The 17,435-nt window shown below is 42.0% G+C and overlaps 2 protein-coding genes across 4 annotated transcripts; both read left to right on the plus strand.

The window, feature by feature from the left end:
* The first annotated feature begins 38 nt into the window (after positions 1–38).
* On the plus strand, positions 39–7,287 carry uimc1 (ubiquitin interaction motif containing 1). Of its 3 annotated transcripts, none has more exons than XM_078787567.1 (20): positions 39–213; positions 499–613; positions 1,208–1,292; positions 1,614–1,732; positions 1,798–1,948; positions 2,057–2,205; positions 2,286–2,915; positions 2,981–3,108; positions 3,256–3,355; positions 3,428–3,532; positions 4,219–4,265; positions 4,349–4,575; positions 4,655–4,695; positions 4,764–4,839; positions 4,913–5,215; positions 5,578–5,650; positions 5,738–5,834; positions 5,897–5,945; positions 6,063–6,093; positions 6,582–7,287. In XM_078787567.1, the coding sequence occupies exons 1-20, from the start codon at positions 203–205 to the stop codon at positions 6,769–6,771; spliced, it is 2,727 nt and encodes a 908-aa protein (XP_078643693.1). In that variant the 5' UTR covers positions 39–202; the 3' UTR covers positions 6,772–7,287. The 3 variants fall into 3 exon arrangements, with proteins under 3 accessions (XP_078643693.1, XP_078643694.1, XP_078643692.1); XM_078787568.1 differs by having other exon boundaries at positions 4,349–4,548; positions 6,060–6,093; XM_078787566.1 differs by having other exon boundaries at positions 40–213; positions 6,060–6,093.
* Positions 7,288–7,773: 486 nt separating this feature from the next.
* Positions 7,774–16,408, plus strand: LOC131138336 (hexokinase-2-like). Its single transcript, XM_058087166.2, has 11 exons — positions 7,774–8,309; positions 8,908–9,000; positions 10,768–10,930; positions 11,229–11,377; positions 11,458–11,577; positions 12,092–12,187; positions 12,311–12,410; positions 12,513–12,696; positions 14,313–14,468; positions 14,740–14,973; positions 15,097–16,408. Exons 2-11 carry the CDS (start codon positions 8,908–8,910, stop codon positions 15,287–15,289), a joined length of 1,488 nt encoding a protein of 495 aa, XP_057943149.2. The 5' UTR covers positions 7,774–8,309; the 3' UTR covers positions 15,290–16,408.
* The last annotated feature ends 1,027 nt before the right edge of the window (positions 16,409–17,435 follow it).

Below are 17,435 nucleotides of genomic sequence, written 5' to 3' on the forward strand. Positions count from 1 at the left end.
TTTTGCTTTCTCCGACTGTCTTTGAAGGGGTCGTCACAGAAGAGCTCTTGCGTAGTCGTCACGTGACCCTACAGACCGAAACAAGCATGGCGCCGCGAAAGTGAGGAAAAACTCTGCCGTGAGTGCTTTTCCACTCAACTGCTTCAGTTAACCGCACTTCTCATGTAATGGAAAGTGATCACCGGACTGCCTTTTGTCACTTATGTGCACTTCGTAAGGATTTTAATTCTTAAATATTTTTATTCGTACTATTTGCTTCATTAATGTATGCGCTGTCATGACGCTAGCAAGTGTGCTATACAGCCGTTTGTTTAGGTTGGTCCTTATTCTACTTTGCTAACTCGTAGAGTGAATAGAGCGACTGTTGAAAGTCGTTTTTTTCTGGACTAAAAGACCGCTGCTTAATCACACATTAATGACGAGTGACTTTAATATTTAACTTGACTGCGACCAGGTTTTTATGTTGAGAACTGTTTAAAATTTTGTGTTTGTTGCCAGAGTAACACTGGAGCCGAGCAGTATGCCTCAGAGGAAACAAACTAACACAAACGGGGACATTCCCCCTGAAAGCCAGTTGCTGGCCGAAGACACACAGGAAGATGCAGCCCTTGATGTAAGATCTAAACGTTTATGCTAATAAGGTGTTTTTCTGTATTTATTACAGTGGAAAACAAATTTGGCCACCTTAGATTAGTGATTTTCAACCACTGTGTCACGGCATACTCCGTGAGGAATTATCCAATATCACTTTAAAAAAATTATAATAATTTTCTGCAAATATTATGTCATAGTCGAGTGTCCGTGGTGTAAAGACTGGCAGAGCAATGTAATATTCGTCCGTGTGGCAACACGAAGCTAATTGCTTCGTTCCTACAATAGACTTATTGATGCACGTAAGAGGTCGTAGTGACATTTTGCAACGTTTTTAGTTAGTGGTGCGCCGCAAATTTTTTCCAATGTAAAAAAACACCAAAAAAGGTTGAAAATAATGGATAAAATGCTGTACTGGAGTTTGGAACTGATTGCTTCTATCCAATTCAATGCTATTTTTTTGTTGTTGTTGCTGATAGCAGACCAATATCTGTATCAAAATGTATGACAAGAGAAGTTCCAGGTTGTTGACAACATTCCAGTTATATGTCCTTCTATGATATATTTGGGCACAGATGTGTGTGTGTGTAAAATTTGGCGGTGTTTCTTACTCTAGGTTGAGAGCTCGACTTCACTTCTGGTTCCGGTATCAGCCAGAGACAAGCAGCGAAAAGAGAGGAAAAACAAAATCAAAACCAAAGGTAAACTCACTAGTATTCTGCACTGGTCACTAAGTGTCAGTAGTATGATATTTAACCCTACATTGGATTATCCAATGCTTATTTATCTGATTATATCTGCTATATTGGGTAATAAATACTGTTATTTGATATTTAGAGGGCTCTAATAATGTTCAAAACTGTTTTTGTGTTTGATCTGACTACATAATTATAAAGAATTCTTCTTCATAGAAATTCATTTAGCACAGTCAGGTCTGGAACCAATTAACAACAATAAATGAGGGATTTCTGTATATAACAAGAAAATGAAACATGGCCTTTGATTGTTGCTTTGTGCGCAAGAGATGACAGAGGAGGAGATGATGGCCTTGGCTTTGCGTCTAAGCGCACAGGAAGCCAATGTCAGTGCGCTGAGAGTACAGCAGGAAGAAGAAGCCATGATGAAAGCCATCAAAGAAAGCGTGAGTATATTACACATTTCAAATATCCAAGATTTGCAAATTGTGTTTTGTTTTTTATCTCCCAGATGTGTTCCCAGAGTCAGAGCATGTTGACAGAAGCAGACTCGTTGTTGACGTGCCGCTCTCGGCACAGACGTTTACACTCAAACGGCGTGGCGGAGTCCAACGTGACAGCGTCAGGGGATTGCTGCACCGCGGGGGCCAACCTGAGCCAAGGTGGGTCATGGAGGAGACTTTTGCTGTGGTTTGTATGTGAATCCGCATGGTTTTGTACAAGGAAGATCAGCTGAAGTGTTAACTGTGTATGTAATGATGTAATTGTAGAAGTGCCATGTAAAGGACAAAATAGCCGTCTGAAAAAGCAGAAAAGGAAGGAAGGCCCGTCGCCAGAGTTGACGCAAACTCACCAAATCTGCTCTCAGGCGTCAACAAGCAGCTCGGCGTCACGGCTTGCAATTTTGGACACAGCTCAAGTAACATTTTGAACATGCTGATGTCTGTCTTTATGGATAGTTACGCTTCTCTTCATCGTTTCCTTTCTTTGATCAACCAGAGTTGTGATTCCACGCAGATCGACAACTCCCAGCACCCTAAATCCCCTGTCTTTCCCGTGAGCACAGTCAGCGTCACTTTCACCCAGCTGAACCAGGACCTCGTGGAGACCTGCAGGACCACTGGCTTTGTGTTGTGCTCTCAACTCGACCCCGAGCTATGCATACCCGAGAGAGACACGTCGGCATGTCACAAAAGTCCGCTCTTCTCCGAGTCAGACGAGGGAGATGATACTGAAATGCAGTATCATGAGTATCTAAAAAGTCCCGTGTTTGGCAGAGAAACTCAGCAGGGCGGGTGCCCGGCAGATGTCCTTAGTCCAGAGAGACAAAACTCAGACCTCAACTTCTCCTCTCAAGAGAGTTTAAGCCCATCTACGAAGTTCACATCCTGTCCACCCAAAAGCCTCGTATTCCCGAGGAGCCCCGCTCCCTCAAAGCATCTTGCTTCCTCCAAGAACTCTCAGCCATTCTCAGAAAGCTCTGTCTTACTGGAGACAGATGGGGAGCACATTCTCTCAACACAGCGAGGAGCTGCAGAAGAGCTAAGCAATGTTTCCAAAGGCACCCCAGAAGCGGAGCTGACCAGTGACATGACGCTACAGTGGTCTGAAGAAGATGAGGAAGAGACGGTACAGCTATGGCATATCATCATCATAATACAAGACACTGGTTGCGTTTTTCTTGCACTCTGCAGCTGGTGATATCACCTAGTCCAATTTTCCCAGAGGAGAGGCGTTTTTGTACATCAGAAGCTCAAGCAGCTACTCAGAACCACGTAGCTGGAGATGAAGCAACCCTCGGGACAAATACTTCAAGCTGCAGGTAAACATTTACAAAAGGTTTTGATTAGAGCTGTCCAATTATTAAAAATTATATCAACACATGTGAAATTAAGGCATGACGACATTCAGGTTTTCAGTTAATAACATGAGAATAATAATGTCCTCCATGTCTTTTGTTTCCTTCCAGCCTGAGCACTCCGAAGCCTTTGTCCACCCAGCCAACGGTTCACTACTATTGGGGCGTTCCCTTCTGTCCGAGAGGCCTGGATGCGGACGCCTACACACAGGTTGTTGTCACATTGTCATTATTATCATCATGCAATACTGGCAAATTCTGAACAGGCAAATTCACCTTTCAGGTGATCCTGACGCAGATGGAGGTGTATGAGAAGAGCTTGAAGGAGGCTCGGAGGAGTCTGCTAAGGAAGGCTGAGTGGGGAGACGCCATCGTGCCGCAGGCAGAGGTACGTCAGTATGTCAGTCAGTAAGCCGTTTTGTGTGTAAGTAGCTGTATTGCTAATGAGCCGTGTTTGTCCACGCCAGTCAATCAAGAAGCACTCGTGTGTACTTTAGCCACACTATTTTAGGATACATTGTTCATAAACTGAATATTTTAGCATGTCTAGAGCATCAAAAACCCTTTTGTAACTTTCTAAATACATTTTTTTTAATTTTTAAAGTTCTAGAAAGGAAATAAAACTCCAGTAATCACCTTTACACTCATATTACCCAATATAGTAGATGTAATCAGATAAAATAAGCCATTTAAGACAAAATAAGACTTCAGTTCATATCTTCTGGGCTGGTGGACAGTAAGTGACGTCGGTGAATTTTAGCTGGAGTACAGCCATGAGACTAGCTTGTGTTATGATTATAATGATGATGATGACTATTATTATTATCATGTTGTTTTTGTTACTGTGAGATAAATATTTATGTATTAAGTATTAATAGCAATCAAGTGTAGCACATGTTACTGGTGACACCTAGTGGCCAGGATAGATACAGTTCATAAACGTCTTGTTTCGGCTTCTTCTAAGCGCAAACGAGTTAGGGATATGATAGATTTGTCTCACCTTTGGTGCTTGCAAATTACACAATATTACACAAACCAAAATCACTAAATCTGTAGTTTTTGTTTTCCTCCTAGAAATGCCCATCACCTGAATCATCTCAACGACACAAAGTTCCTCGAAGGTGAAAACCCACCTGCATGGAGTAGTTCACGTCACACAACCTGTTGTGTAGCTCTGAGTCCAGCTGTTGATGATGTATTGCAGACGTGGTCTAAGAATGAGGGACAGAAAGCTCAGTGACAGCGTTCCGGTTGAGCCTGAAGAGGAAGAGGCAGAGGAGGAGGAGGCGACGGCGGCAGTGGAGGAAGAGGAGGAGGAAAAGAAGCATCAGCAGCAGCAGGAGGAGGAGCAGGAAAAAGAGCTGGAGGATGATGAGACGGACTGTGGAGAAGGAGATCAGCTGGGTACTGATGACTGTGTGGTTTGTCCTGGTACTGAGATGTTTTATTACACTTAGACTTACTATATATAGTTCATGCCTGCATAACGAGTGTCCCTTTTTAACCGCAGAGACCCAACTGAGTGATGAGGATCGAATGGATATATCTAAGGTGGCTTGCAATGAAAACGTGAGTAATACTGCATGTTAAAGAAAAAATAATAAACCTTCCTTCTGTAGCCAAACAGCCCCGAAGGTTGTAGAATGGCAACGAGAGATACTGATGTAGCTGTTGACGAGGAGGAGGAGATGGAAGGTGAGCTTTTAAAATTTGGGGCAATGTAATAAAGAAACTAGATGATGAAAGAAAACTGTTGAACTCGTTGCAGTCTCAACAAAGGGATACGAGCAGGCAAACCACCTCATCGGCAGCCATGTTGGAATAAAAAACTCCCCTGCCAATGAGGAGGAAGGGGAAGAGCACAATATGGACCGAGGCCGTCAAAGATCACTTTCACCCGAGCTGGATCCGGTCACCCTCCCGCAGAGGAGCCCCATAGCCAACGTGGAGTGTCCCATTTGTCAGGAAACTTTCCCCGCGGGCAAGATCGAAATGCACGCAGCGTACTGCGACATTGAGGAAGGGACGGCCGCCGTGGACGAGAACAGGCCCGCGGCTGAATATTTGCAAGGTCGGAGAACTCTGCACCGTCACACATACACAATGTGGGCAACAACACTGAGAATCATGGCGCAGGAAATCAAAAATCGAATTTTGATAACGTCTGCTAGTCTGACATCACACATATTCCGACACTCCCAACATCTTCTTAGAGGAGTGGCATAAACGTATCCCTTCCTGTAGGTCTCCATGGTGTCCCAATATTTTTGTCCATATAGTGTTATCTACATCATTTGTGAATGTGTTCCATGATGCATTCACAGCCACTATCCATTGTATTGCTCTTTTAAAGCCAGTGTAGTTGCTGTTGTACCATTTTCTCACCACTAGATGTCAATGTTAATTCACTGTTATTGTTTTTTTTCTTTTTAGTGTCCTTGAAACCTCGAAAGAGGAGGAAAAGGAGGGCAGCAGAGGAGGATGGCGACGCCTGCAGCACGGGCAAGTAAGTAGCACCTACCGTGTTGCACACAGCACCTTCTTTTTGTTTGTTTTATTTATTCTGTTATGTTTAACGTTTGATTTCCCACAGAATTCAGGAGAAATGTTACATCTGTCAGAAAGCCGTACCCCTGCGAGAATTCAGCACGCACACAGAGCTGTGCATCCGACAGCGGTCCACAAACACTGTAAGACTTGCCAGTATTACTTTTGTCACATATATATGATTTTATTTGTTTTGACCGTGCAGAAAGGAAATTTGTTGGCGGCTCTGGAGCAAATAGAAAGCAGGGATTCAGGTGAGCCCAACAAAGAATAACAGATTTATTCATGTGATACATTGACTCACAGGTTAGCCTTGGAGCCATTTTCGGATACCAAATCCAAAATGACATTGATATTTTTGTTGGCAGAAGCCGGTCCTTCCAGATCTGAACTTGAGCAACAGTACGTAAGCTTCTTAATTACGACTTTGATGGGCATTTGACATTTATTAGCCTTAGAGCTATTCTAGATATGTTGTAGCGAGCTCTTTGGAGTTTTCTGCCTTGTACAGTCAGGGTGTTGGACAAAAACCTTAATTGTCGTCATTCATTCATTCATTTTCTATCGCTTTTTCCTCACGAGGGTCGCGGGGGTGCTGGAGCCTATCTCAGCTGTCTTGGGGCGAGAGGCGGGGTACACCCTGGACTGGTGGCCAGCCAATCACAGGGCACATATAGACAAACAACCATTCCCACTCACATGGACAATTTGGAGTGGCCAATTAACCTAGCATGTTTTGGAATGTGGGAGGAAACCGGAGTACCCGGAGAAAACACACGCATGCACGGGGAGAACATGCAAACTCCACACAGAGATGGCCGAGGGTGGGAGCATCATTTTGGTGTACCTAATAATGTGTTCATTGAGCATGTGTTTGTGTTTACTCCCAGCGATGTCATTGATCTGAGGGATGATGATGATGATGATGATGATGAAGAGGAGGAGGAGGCAGGAGTTTCCATTCTGCAGATCAGCAACTCACCCATCAAATCCTTCACTCCCATCTCGGAGGCCACAGACTGTCTCATCGACTTCAAGCGACAGAATCGACTCAAGAAGCCGAGCCATAAACGAAGGTGAAGAGCGGCCTTTAATAACGACAGCGGGGAGTCTCGGAATGTCTCCACGCCTTCTGACTGACCTCGGTCTTTTCAATTAATATTTATGCAAGAACTTGAATGTAATGCTAAGACTCTTGCACACGAGGAGGAACCATCGTTTTGTTTGTCTCCGTCTGGATATTTTACGATATTCGTGTGTTTCAGGCTACCTCTTCATGAACTGAAACATTCCCTCCTTTTGTATGTCATGTCCGTATAACACAATGCTGGGCAAACGACTGACAGTGAAGCACTTGACTTAAATACAACACATACAATTACGTAAGTGCATTTCTGTCGCTTTCTTCCTCAAGCAAAGAACACAATGTCGTCAAATGATGACATCTTGCTTAATAGTGATGAAAGCATGCTGGTAGTACATTAGTACACTAAAAATATAGACTAGATGGAAATATAGTAAAAAGTATCAGACAAGCTAACACTGTTCAAGATAAATGTATTAAAATATGTTTTTCTGTAATCCTTTTAAAAGAAAATTACAATTTTCAATAAAATTGTTTATTTTATTCAATTGTCAGTACAGGATGCATTTTTTTACTCTCAAGTAGCAGTGAAAAAGCAGATGTGTGTTTTGCTAATGTTTCAGAAAATAACAAATTAGATTAAATATTTTAGCATCTTTATTCATCCGTAAATTTACAGTGTCTTTAGTGTGAATGGTTGTTTGTCTATATGTGCCCTGTGATTGGCTGGCGACCAGTCCAGGGTGTACAACGCCTCTTGCCCGAAGACAGTTGGGATAGGCTCCAGCACCCCCGCAACTCTTGTGGGGATAAGTGGTAGAAAATGAGTGAATTTACAAATTGGATATATTGTAACATTTATTTTGAAAAAAAAAAATCCTCATTTCATAACATTTCCACTTAATCGCGATAGTTTTGTGATAGTTTTGTATCTTTTACTTAAAACCCTGCGTCTCCATATTTTCACTTTTGTGTGTTGACAGGGACTCCCAACTAGAGAACACAAATGACGCTGTCAACTTCCTCATCATCATCATAAAAAATTCCGCTTTTGGCTCAATGTCATTGTTAATCTTAGTCATCAGAATTATATGACATGCACTTTATTTTGCAACAGCTAATAACAAAAAAATAATCTCCATATTGTGTGGGTTTTTTTTAATGTTTTTACATGAAAACATGGTCAAAAGCTAAATAGAGATCCTGTACAGTGTTTACATTAGGGAGCAATTATTGTATTGTAGTGTAAGGTCACTACTGTGCTGGCTGATTTAAAGGGTTTTCTTCAGGTTGGAGGGTTTTTTTGTGTGTTTTTCCTCAATAGACAATTGAGGCAACAGTAGTGTCACAACACAGTACAACTTGCACCAACAAGGACAAAGTTAACTGCAAGGAAACACTGCCCCCTTCTTGTATGTTTGCTTTTTTTTTTTTTTTTTTTTAAACCACACAAAGTCAGCTGTCACTGTGTCCTCACCACCTTAGGAGGAGGTTGGTGGGTGAGTTGAGTTTGTGAGAAGATACCAACCCAAAGGTGAGTTATATCTCCTTCTCTTCTCTATTTTTTTATTTATTTACACTTGGTTCTTTTTGTAGCCAAATAACAAGACAGGCTGTTTTTAACTTTATTACAAAATAGCTCTGCGTTCATGTTCAAGTGTTATTGCAGTTATCATTCTTCTGTGCTGTACGGTAGTTGGTTTTTCAGCAGACCTTAAAGGCATATTTAACTTCCATTGTGCGAACTCGTTTTACCTGATTTGGCTATTGAATGTTTGCTTACTTGAGTTCCAACTTCAGCTCTTTTGTCAGCCCTTTCTTATTGCCAAGCTCCCATCGCAAACCTGAAATTATGCAATTAGTATATTTATGAATAGTCCTTATATTGTGTGAGATTGGAATAAAGGTTTTATGTAAATTAACAGTGTACTTTCTTGCGAGGTGTGACTTCAGTGGGGAAAAAGGGTGTGGAGGAGTTTTCTTTTTTTCTATGTAATGTGAATATTAGAGTGCACTCCACCCTAAAATCCAAATAAACGCACACAATGATTTTGAAAGTTGGGTATTTAGAGTCTAGACAGGCACTTTTGTCAAATGTTGTTTTGAATATTTGAATGTCCTATGTATTTTAGATGAGCACGAAGACAACCGGCAACGAGACAAAAATGAGTGGCGACATCTGCACACTGCACAGTGACGGGATCCCTCCTGACACGCTCAAGAAGGTGCATATGTTGTTAATATGTGTTCTATATGTTTTATATTCGGTGATATATTAGTTGAAAGACTAACGAATATCATAAAAATCGGAAAATATATCGTTTAATTTGGAAATTGTTAATGTCAACTGCGATGTCAAAACTGGCCGGAATCGGTAACACTACAAGTCCCAGCATACATTGCGACAGATGTCTCGGCTCTTCTCCCTGGTAGGCAGTACGGTTTTTAGAGTTCATGTAAATCGTTTGAACCCCTTTTTTGGGGAACTTAGACTTCCACCTTATATACCATGTGTATATTTTAATTATTTTTAATTGAAATTGTGTTTTTCTAAAAGAGACGCTAGTTAGCTCGAGGTAATACGAGTACCTTGCTAGCTTCTGTATGTGCCTCATGCAGGAGGTACGGTATCCTCTGAGGGACAAAAAGGTTCATTTTATATAATACTGGTTGGTCAATACAGTCAAATACTTTTCCTGGGTGAAAGTCTTTTGTTAGAAAATGAGCTTGTTTTATTGAATGGTATCTTGTACCTTCACTTTTCACTGCTGCTTTATTTTTTTATCTACAAATGATGAGTGGTGATAAAGGAATGAAGTCAGATGTTGGCGTGTCCAGACAGGAATTAGTGGCAAGGATTGAGAGGGAAGTGGTGCATGAGAAAACATGCCTTCTGGAAAACTACTGGAAATGTTATACAGGGATGCAATTAGCTGTACAAATATGATATTAGTTACACAGCAACACATAGAAACACTTCTGAGACGCAAACAATTGATAGATGATATTATGTATGACCGTCATCTACTGTACATATGATGGCGTCAAACCTAAAAGATGCCAAGGAAACTCACCAACAGTAGCAGGATGTGATGAAACTGAGCTATGTGTTGCAATCAGAACGGTGAATACACACGCACACGCAATTTGGGTAAAACTGCTGCTAAGATTGCATCCATGATGCTGACAACTTTCTGGGATTTCTGTTTTTAGTGTTTTCAGTTAAAGGACATTTGTTTTGCCAGTGTCCCTTCTTGTTTGGTTCAAGTTTATGTGCAAAAACCTTCCAGCTTTTAGAGGAAACAGGAAAAGACGTATGAATAGTTGTTTTTGTCTCCAGATGATCGTAAACCTTCCATGTTTTCCTGCACAAATCAAGCTCCTCCACATACCAGAAGTTATTAAAACCTTTGCGTTTATTATTATTAAGGCGTTATTACAATTTTCATTATTTTTTTTACACTATGAACAGAGTAGCTTTTATTTTCAATAAATATCCAAACAAATATCCAAAACCAATGGATGAAAATCATTGTAAAAAAAAAAAATATATATATATATATATATATATATATATATTAGCAGTGGCAAACATTTTTTTAATCCCATTTAATAAACTATATAAATAGTTTTAATAAACTAGTGAACTATTTAATAAAGAGTTCAATTTTAAAGCACATTTTAACGCCCATATGCACTTCACATTGAAGTGGACCCATTTATTCCTCAGTCACACACTGTTGGTGGTAATGTACATCCGTAGTGACAACTGCCCTGTAGTAGTCTGATGGAAAAGTGGCTGCCAATGTGTGCCTACGCCCTCTCCGGCCAGTGTGGGCAGCACTGGAGGCAAAGTTAGTGAAGTGTCTTGCCCAACGGCACAACAATAGTGACAGTAAACCGTCACCTTTACTGTTTTTGGACCCCGTGTTGGGTCTCCGAAGCCACTGCCGCTCAACTTCATATAAAAGTTCCTTTTTTTTTCTTTGCAGGTAAAAACCTACCTGGATCAGTTCACTTTGTCTCTGGAGGTCCTGCAACAGGTTTCTGCTCGACTGGAGCGAGCTCTGAAACAAGGATTGGGCAGACACTCTCATCAAAAGGCGTGCGTCCAGATGTTGCCCACATTCGTCACGGCAACGCCAGACGGGACGGGTAACGTGTTTCATTACAATTTTCGGTGTTAAGGCTGATTTGGCGGCACAGCGGCTTGCACATTCCAAAAACATGCTAGGTTAATTAGCGACTCCAAATTGTCCATAGGTATGAATGTGAGTGTGAATGGTTGTTTGTCTATATGTGCCCTGTGATTGGCTGGCCACCAGTCCAGGGTGTACCCCGCCTCTCGCCCAAAGACAGCTGGGATAGGCTCCAGCAGCCCCGCGACCCTCGTGAGGAAAATTGGTAGAAAATGAACGAATGAAGGCTGATTTGATTGTTGCTCCCTTTGCAGAGAAAGGTGACTTCCTGGCGTTGGATCTCGGTGGGACAAACTTCCGGGTGCTCCATGTGCGGGTGGTGGAGGAGGAGCAAAGAGTCGTAAAGATGGATAGTCAGATCTGCGCCATCCCGAAGGAAATGATGCAGGGAAGCGGTGAACAGGTGCAACACGTGACCATTTTAACATGAGTATTCATGTTCTGTTAACATTAAAACTTGAGTTTGCTCTCATTGTTTTCCAGTTATTTGATCACATTGCCGCCTGTCTAGGTGAATTTCTTGCCTCTCAGGATCTGAAGGGGAAAACTCTCCCTCTCGGCTTCACCTTCTCCTTCCCCTGCCATCAGAAGGAAATTGACAAGGTGTCACACACTAAATAATCATTCATTCATTCATTCATTTTCTACCGCTTTTGCAGTGCTGGAGCCTATCCCAGCTGTTTTCGGGCGAGAGGCGGGGTACACCCTGGACTGGTCGCCAGCCAATCACAGGGCACATATAGACAAACAACCATTCACACTCACATTCATACCTATGGACAATTTGGAGTCGCTAATTAACCTAGCATGTTTTTGGAATGTGGGAGGAAACCGGAGTACCCGGAGAAAACCCACGCATGCACGGGGGAGAACATGCAAACTCCACACAGAGATGGCCGAGGGTGGAATTGAACCCTGGTCTCCTAGCTGTGAGGTCTGTACGCTAACCACTAGACCGCCGTGCCGCCCTCTAAATAATAATTTAAAATTCAAATAATGGTAATTTAAAGAAATAAATGCATCTTTTAATCAAGAAAAATAAAATTTCCTTTGAATTACTACAAATAAAATGAGATGCAAAAAATGATGCATAATTTCATAAACTTCTATCCTACAGAGCATCTTGATTCGCTGGACTAAAGGCTTCCAGTGCTCTGGAGTGGTTGGTGAAGATGTGGTGAAGCTACTGAGGGAAGCCATTCACAGGAGGGGGGTGAGGAGTGAACACATTTTAACTCTTTAGTTGTGTAGCCGTTTTTACAACACACTACAATTACTCAGGCAGTAATGAGCAGTTCACTTGCCGTTCACTTAGCGCCTGACTTTTGCTCTTAAGGATTACGATGTCGGCTCCATAGCCATGGTGAACGACACTGTGGGCACCATGATGAGCTGCGGCTACAAGGATCAAAGCTGCAACATCGGCATGATTATCGGTGAGCTTGTGTTGACATAAAATGTATTAAAGAGGTTGGACATAGTGTCTTATTTCCCCAATACCTGACTTCTACCAATTCCATTTTTGTCTCCATTTAAAGGCACGGGTACCAACGCATGCTACATGGAGGAGATGAAGAACGTGAAGCGCATTGAGAGCTCGGATGGGCGGATGTGCATCAACACAGAGTGGGGGGGGTTCGGAGATGACGGCTCACTGAGAGATATCCAGACGGAATTTGACGTCGAGGTCGACGAGACGTCCATCAACCCCGGCATCCACACGTACGTTTGACCAGGGAACTTTATAAAAATATAAAGTTGACAATAATTGTATTGTATTGAAAATCAAAATTTTGACAGCATATGTGCAATTTTTTTTTAACACAAAAATTACAATTGTCCCTCATTTATCGCAGTTACTTAGTTCCAGACTCAACCGTGATAAGTGAAAGTCTGACTCATTCATTCAGTCATACATTTTCTATGCTGCTGGCAGCAATATTTTTGTAGCAGGAGCATACAAAACCTGCTTTTAACATAATTAGAGCCCTCTAGATATGAACTAACAACCCTATAGTCACATTTAAACTTTTATTACCCATTCATCCATCCATTTTCTATACTGCTTAGCCTCATCAGGGTCGCGGGGGTATGCTGGAGCCTATCCCAGCTGACTTTGAGCGAGAGGCAGGTTACACCTTGGACTGGTCTCCAGCCAATCGCAGGGTAGCCAAGTAGGATTCCTTATTTATCAGTGGAATATTTTTGTAGTTGGAGAATACAAAACCTGTTTTTTTACATAATTAGAGCCCTCTAGATATGAACTAACAACCCTATAGCCACATTTAAACTTTTATTACCCATCCATCCATCAATTTTCTATACAGCTTAGCCTCATCAGGGTTGCGGGGTTATGCTGGAGCCTATCCCAGCTGTTTTTGGGCGAGAGGCAGGGTACACCTTGGACTGGTCTCCAGCCAATCGCAGGGTAGCCAAGTACGATTCCTTATTTATAAGTGGAATATTTTTGTAGTGGGAGCATACAAAACCTGCTTTTAACATTATTGGAGAGCTCTAGGTATGAACTAACAACCCTATAGTCACCTTCAAACTTGTATTATCCATCCATCCATTTTCTATACTGCTTAGCCTCATCAGGGTCGCGGGGGTATGCTGGAGCCTATCCCAGCTGTCTTCGGGCAAGAGGCAGGGTACACCCTGGAGTGGTCTCCAGCCAATCGCAGGGTAGCCAAGTAGGATTCCTTATTTATCAGTGGAATATTTTTGTAGTTGGAGAATACAAAACCTGTTTTTTACATAATTAGAGCCCTCTAGATATGAACTAACAACCCTATAGTCACATTTAAACTTTTATTACCCATCCATCCATCCATTTTCTATACTGCTTAGCCTCATCAGGGTTGCGGGGTTATGCTGGAGCCTATCCCAGCTGTTTTTGGGCGAGAGGCAGGGTACACCTTGGACTGGTCTCCAGCCAATCGCAGGGTAGCCAAGTACGATTCCTTATTTATAAGTGGAATATTTTTGTAGTGGGAGCATACAAAACCTGCTTTTAACATTATTGGAGAGCTCTAGGTATGAACTAACAACCCTATAGTCGCATTTAAACTTCATATAAATGTGTTTCCTGGGGAAGCTGAGTGGCGGGTGGACACAAAGTGACTTCAGGGGCTCAGAGTTGAGTTTTTGACTTGCTGTGGGTTCCAGCTAGTCTTAAACATGTATATGCTTTGCCTATTGATAAGCCATATGTAACCACAAAACAGCATCAATTATTCATATATTTTGGAAAAACCATGAGAGAGAAGCTGCAAAATTGCTGTCCTCCACAGGACATTAGAGATGACTGAAAAACTATGTCTGCTCCTCCTCTTCAGCTTTGAGAAGATGATCAGCGGCATGTATTTGGGAGAGATTGTGCGTCTGCTGCTGGTGAAAATGACAAAGGACAAGTTGCTGTTCCAGGGACGGACATCGGAATCACTGCTGACGCCGGACGGCTTTGAGACAAAATACATCTCGGACATTGAAGAGTGGGTTATCCTACTTTGGAAAATAACTCTAGTCACTCTCACCCATTGCTGCCTCCCAGTGGTCAGATGAGAATACTACACTTAATATTGTACATTCATTCATTTTCTACCGCTTTTTCCTCACGAGGGTCGCGGGGGGGGGGGTGCTGGAGCCTATCCCAGCTGTCTTCGGGCGAGATGCATTTTTTTTCAGAATTTTATTTTTGTGTTTTTTGCAACTCCAACTTGAATATATTTGTTATGTTAACTTCCTGTTTGTTGTTGACTTCAGGGAGGACGTCGGCCTGGACAACGGGAGCAGAATCCTGACCAAGTTGGGTCTGACCTGGGACCCCGTCGATGTCCGTGTGGTGCGTCTGGTCTGCGACACCATTTCCTCACGCTCAGCCCGCCTCTGCGCCGCCGCCCTGGCCACCCTCGTCAACCGTATCCGCATCAGCCGCGGCCTTAACCACCTCAAAACGACTGTGGGGGTTGACGGGACGGTGTACAGGAAACACCCTAAGTAAGACAAAAGTTGCTGTTTTGGAATTATTAAAGATATTATGTTACTTATGCTGGAATTCTTCTAAAAATTTAAAATAATTTACCATGATGATTTATGAGTGCTCTTGTCTTGTCTATGAAGTTTCAGTGCAGAGCTCCAGGCCACGGTGAGCCTCCTGGCCCCCAAGTGTGACATCACCTACCTTCTTTCGGAGGACGGCAGCGGGAAAGGCGCTGCCATGGTAACAGCCGTGGCGCAGAGGCTGGCTCGCCAGTCCCGGCTGTTAGAGGACAGTGATGGTGAGGAGAGCGCAGAGGAGGACGAAGACGAATGAGGGCAAACACAAGACCTTTTTTTCTTTAAAAAAAAAATATATATATATATTACAAACGTCCATTAATTTAATAATAACACTGAATCTGTTAAGTAAAGGGAACTCTGAGAACAAATTATAATTATCATGAATTATATATATATATATATTGTCCATTTGTGGTAGATTCATTTTAAGGAAAACTTTGAATGTAGTCAGAAAAAAAGACATCAATAATATCAAATATTTATTTTAAACTTAATATTTTACACAGTTCACAGAAAATCTGCGAAAGTTGGCAGAGAAAAAAATCACCTTCAGTCTTACTTGGAGCCTCTTAAAAGGAAACTATGGCTTTGTGACGGATGCTATTGCCCCCTACCGGCCTTAAACGGTAACAGCATCTTACCGTGTGGTCTTGTTTACATCATGCTGGTGCTGCACAACCCTTTTACATCAGGGCAGTTCTCTTTGTGTATTTTTACACACGAAAAAGGCTAGGATGAGCTCCATCTACCCTTTTGTGTGTGTGTCTGTGTGTGTGTGTTTACATTTCAAGGTTTTCATACCCGTTGGTCATTTGTGTCATAAAGGTCATCAAGTCATCTCATTCCTCCCATCAGTGGAGGATTGGTGTGAAGCCCCATGTTACAGTAGAACCTCTACAGTCAAACCTATTTGTACTTCCAAACAGTTCTCCCCATGTAAGAAATAATGGAAGTTACATTTTCACATAATACAACTGTAAAAAAATAAAAACATCAAACCCTGACAACGGTAATGCAAAGCACATAAAAGCATATAGTTGTATATTTAATTGTAGGTTTTACTTCACATATTGTCATTTCCTGTGCACGTTCCTCTCTTCTTCTGACGTTCTTTTACCAACTTGTGTTGAGAAGTGTCGAAAAAAAAAGCAAGACATGCTGGTTATACCCTTGACAGATCATTCAGAAAGGGCTATTAAGCCTTTTACATCACTACATGAATGTCACATAGGTTTGTAATGTGTTTTTTCAACAAAAAAAAAGTAAATAAATACTTTTTCAACATGAAACTACTCCGTTAGTCAATGTCGTGTATGTCCTCAATGGCTCTAACTAGACTTGGTTGTCACTGTGGTTTTAATGTAGCACATTTTAAGCACCCCCCCCCCCCCCCCACATCATCCAAACTCACAAAGACCACTTTCAAAATGGAGGACATAATGGCAATTACCCCCCCACCACCACCACCACCACCAACTCCATTCCTGGTTTCCTGGTCAAACAATAAGACAATAAGTTTGCTTTAATCAAAGTAAGACTGTCCGAGTCTTTACTTTACACCCACCTTGCAATCCATTCCACTACTCATTTGTACACACAGCTCTGATCGATGCAGCATCATGTGCCCAGTAAAGAAGAAATAAAAGTCTGCCAAAAGTATTTTTCAAAGAAGCGTTAGCTCAGCCCGAATGTCAAAGCGCACAATGATTGATGAAGACCTCCTAAGTTCCATGAAAAGTCAGCATGAGGGAGTGTTTGTTGTGAGGAGAAGCTAACATTAGCCTGTGCGGCTGTTACTTCACGTCATGCTCTCCTTTGGTCTGTTCTTTATACAGGCGTTATAAATGCAGAGTCGCCGCACGGACATTTGTTTACATTTTTTTTAAAGCATATTGGACTCACTGGCGAGTGTAGTAGTATGTATATATATTTTTTAAAGTAGCCTTAGCAATTAAAAGGGAAGGGAATAATTCTACGGTGTGAAAAAAGTGGTGTGAACCCATGCAAGAGACCACAACAACATACAAAGAACTGCAGGCCTCACTTGCCTGAGTTATCATACCAACAGTAAAATATGGTGGTGGTAGTGTGATGGTCTGGGGCTGTTTTGCTGCCTAAGGACCTGGAGGACTTGCTGTGAGAATCGGAACCATGAATTCTGCTGTCGACCAAAAAGTCCTGAAGGAGAATCTCCGGTCATCGGTTCTGCAGCATGTCAATAATCCAAATGAGACCAGCAAGTTCGCCTCTGAAGTGGCCTCGTCGAAGTCCTGACCTGAATCCTATGGAGACGCTGTGGCATGACCTTAAAAAGTTGTTTCAAGCTGGAAACCCCTCCAGTGTGACTTATTGACAAGTTTATTTTAAAAAATATATTTTTAATTAATAAGTATTGTACA

Source organism: Doryrhamphus excisus, linkage group LG21 (genome assembly GCF_037039965.1).
Source record: "Doryrhamphus excisus strain RoL-2023G ecotype Guam linkage group LG21, RoL_Dexc_Guam_v1.1, whole genome shotgun sequence".
Classification (NCBI taxonomy): Eukaryota; Metazoa; Chordata; class Actinopteri; order Syngnathiformes; family Syngnathidae; genus Doryrhamphus; species Doryrhamphus excisus.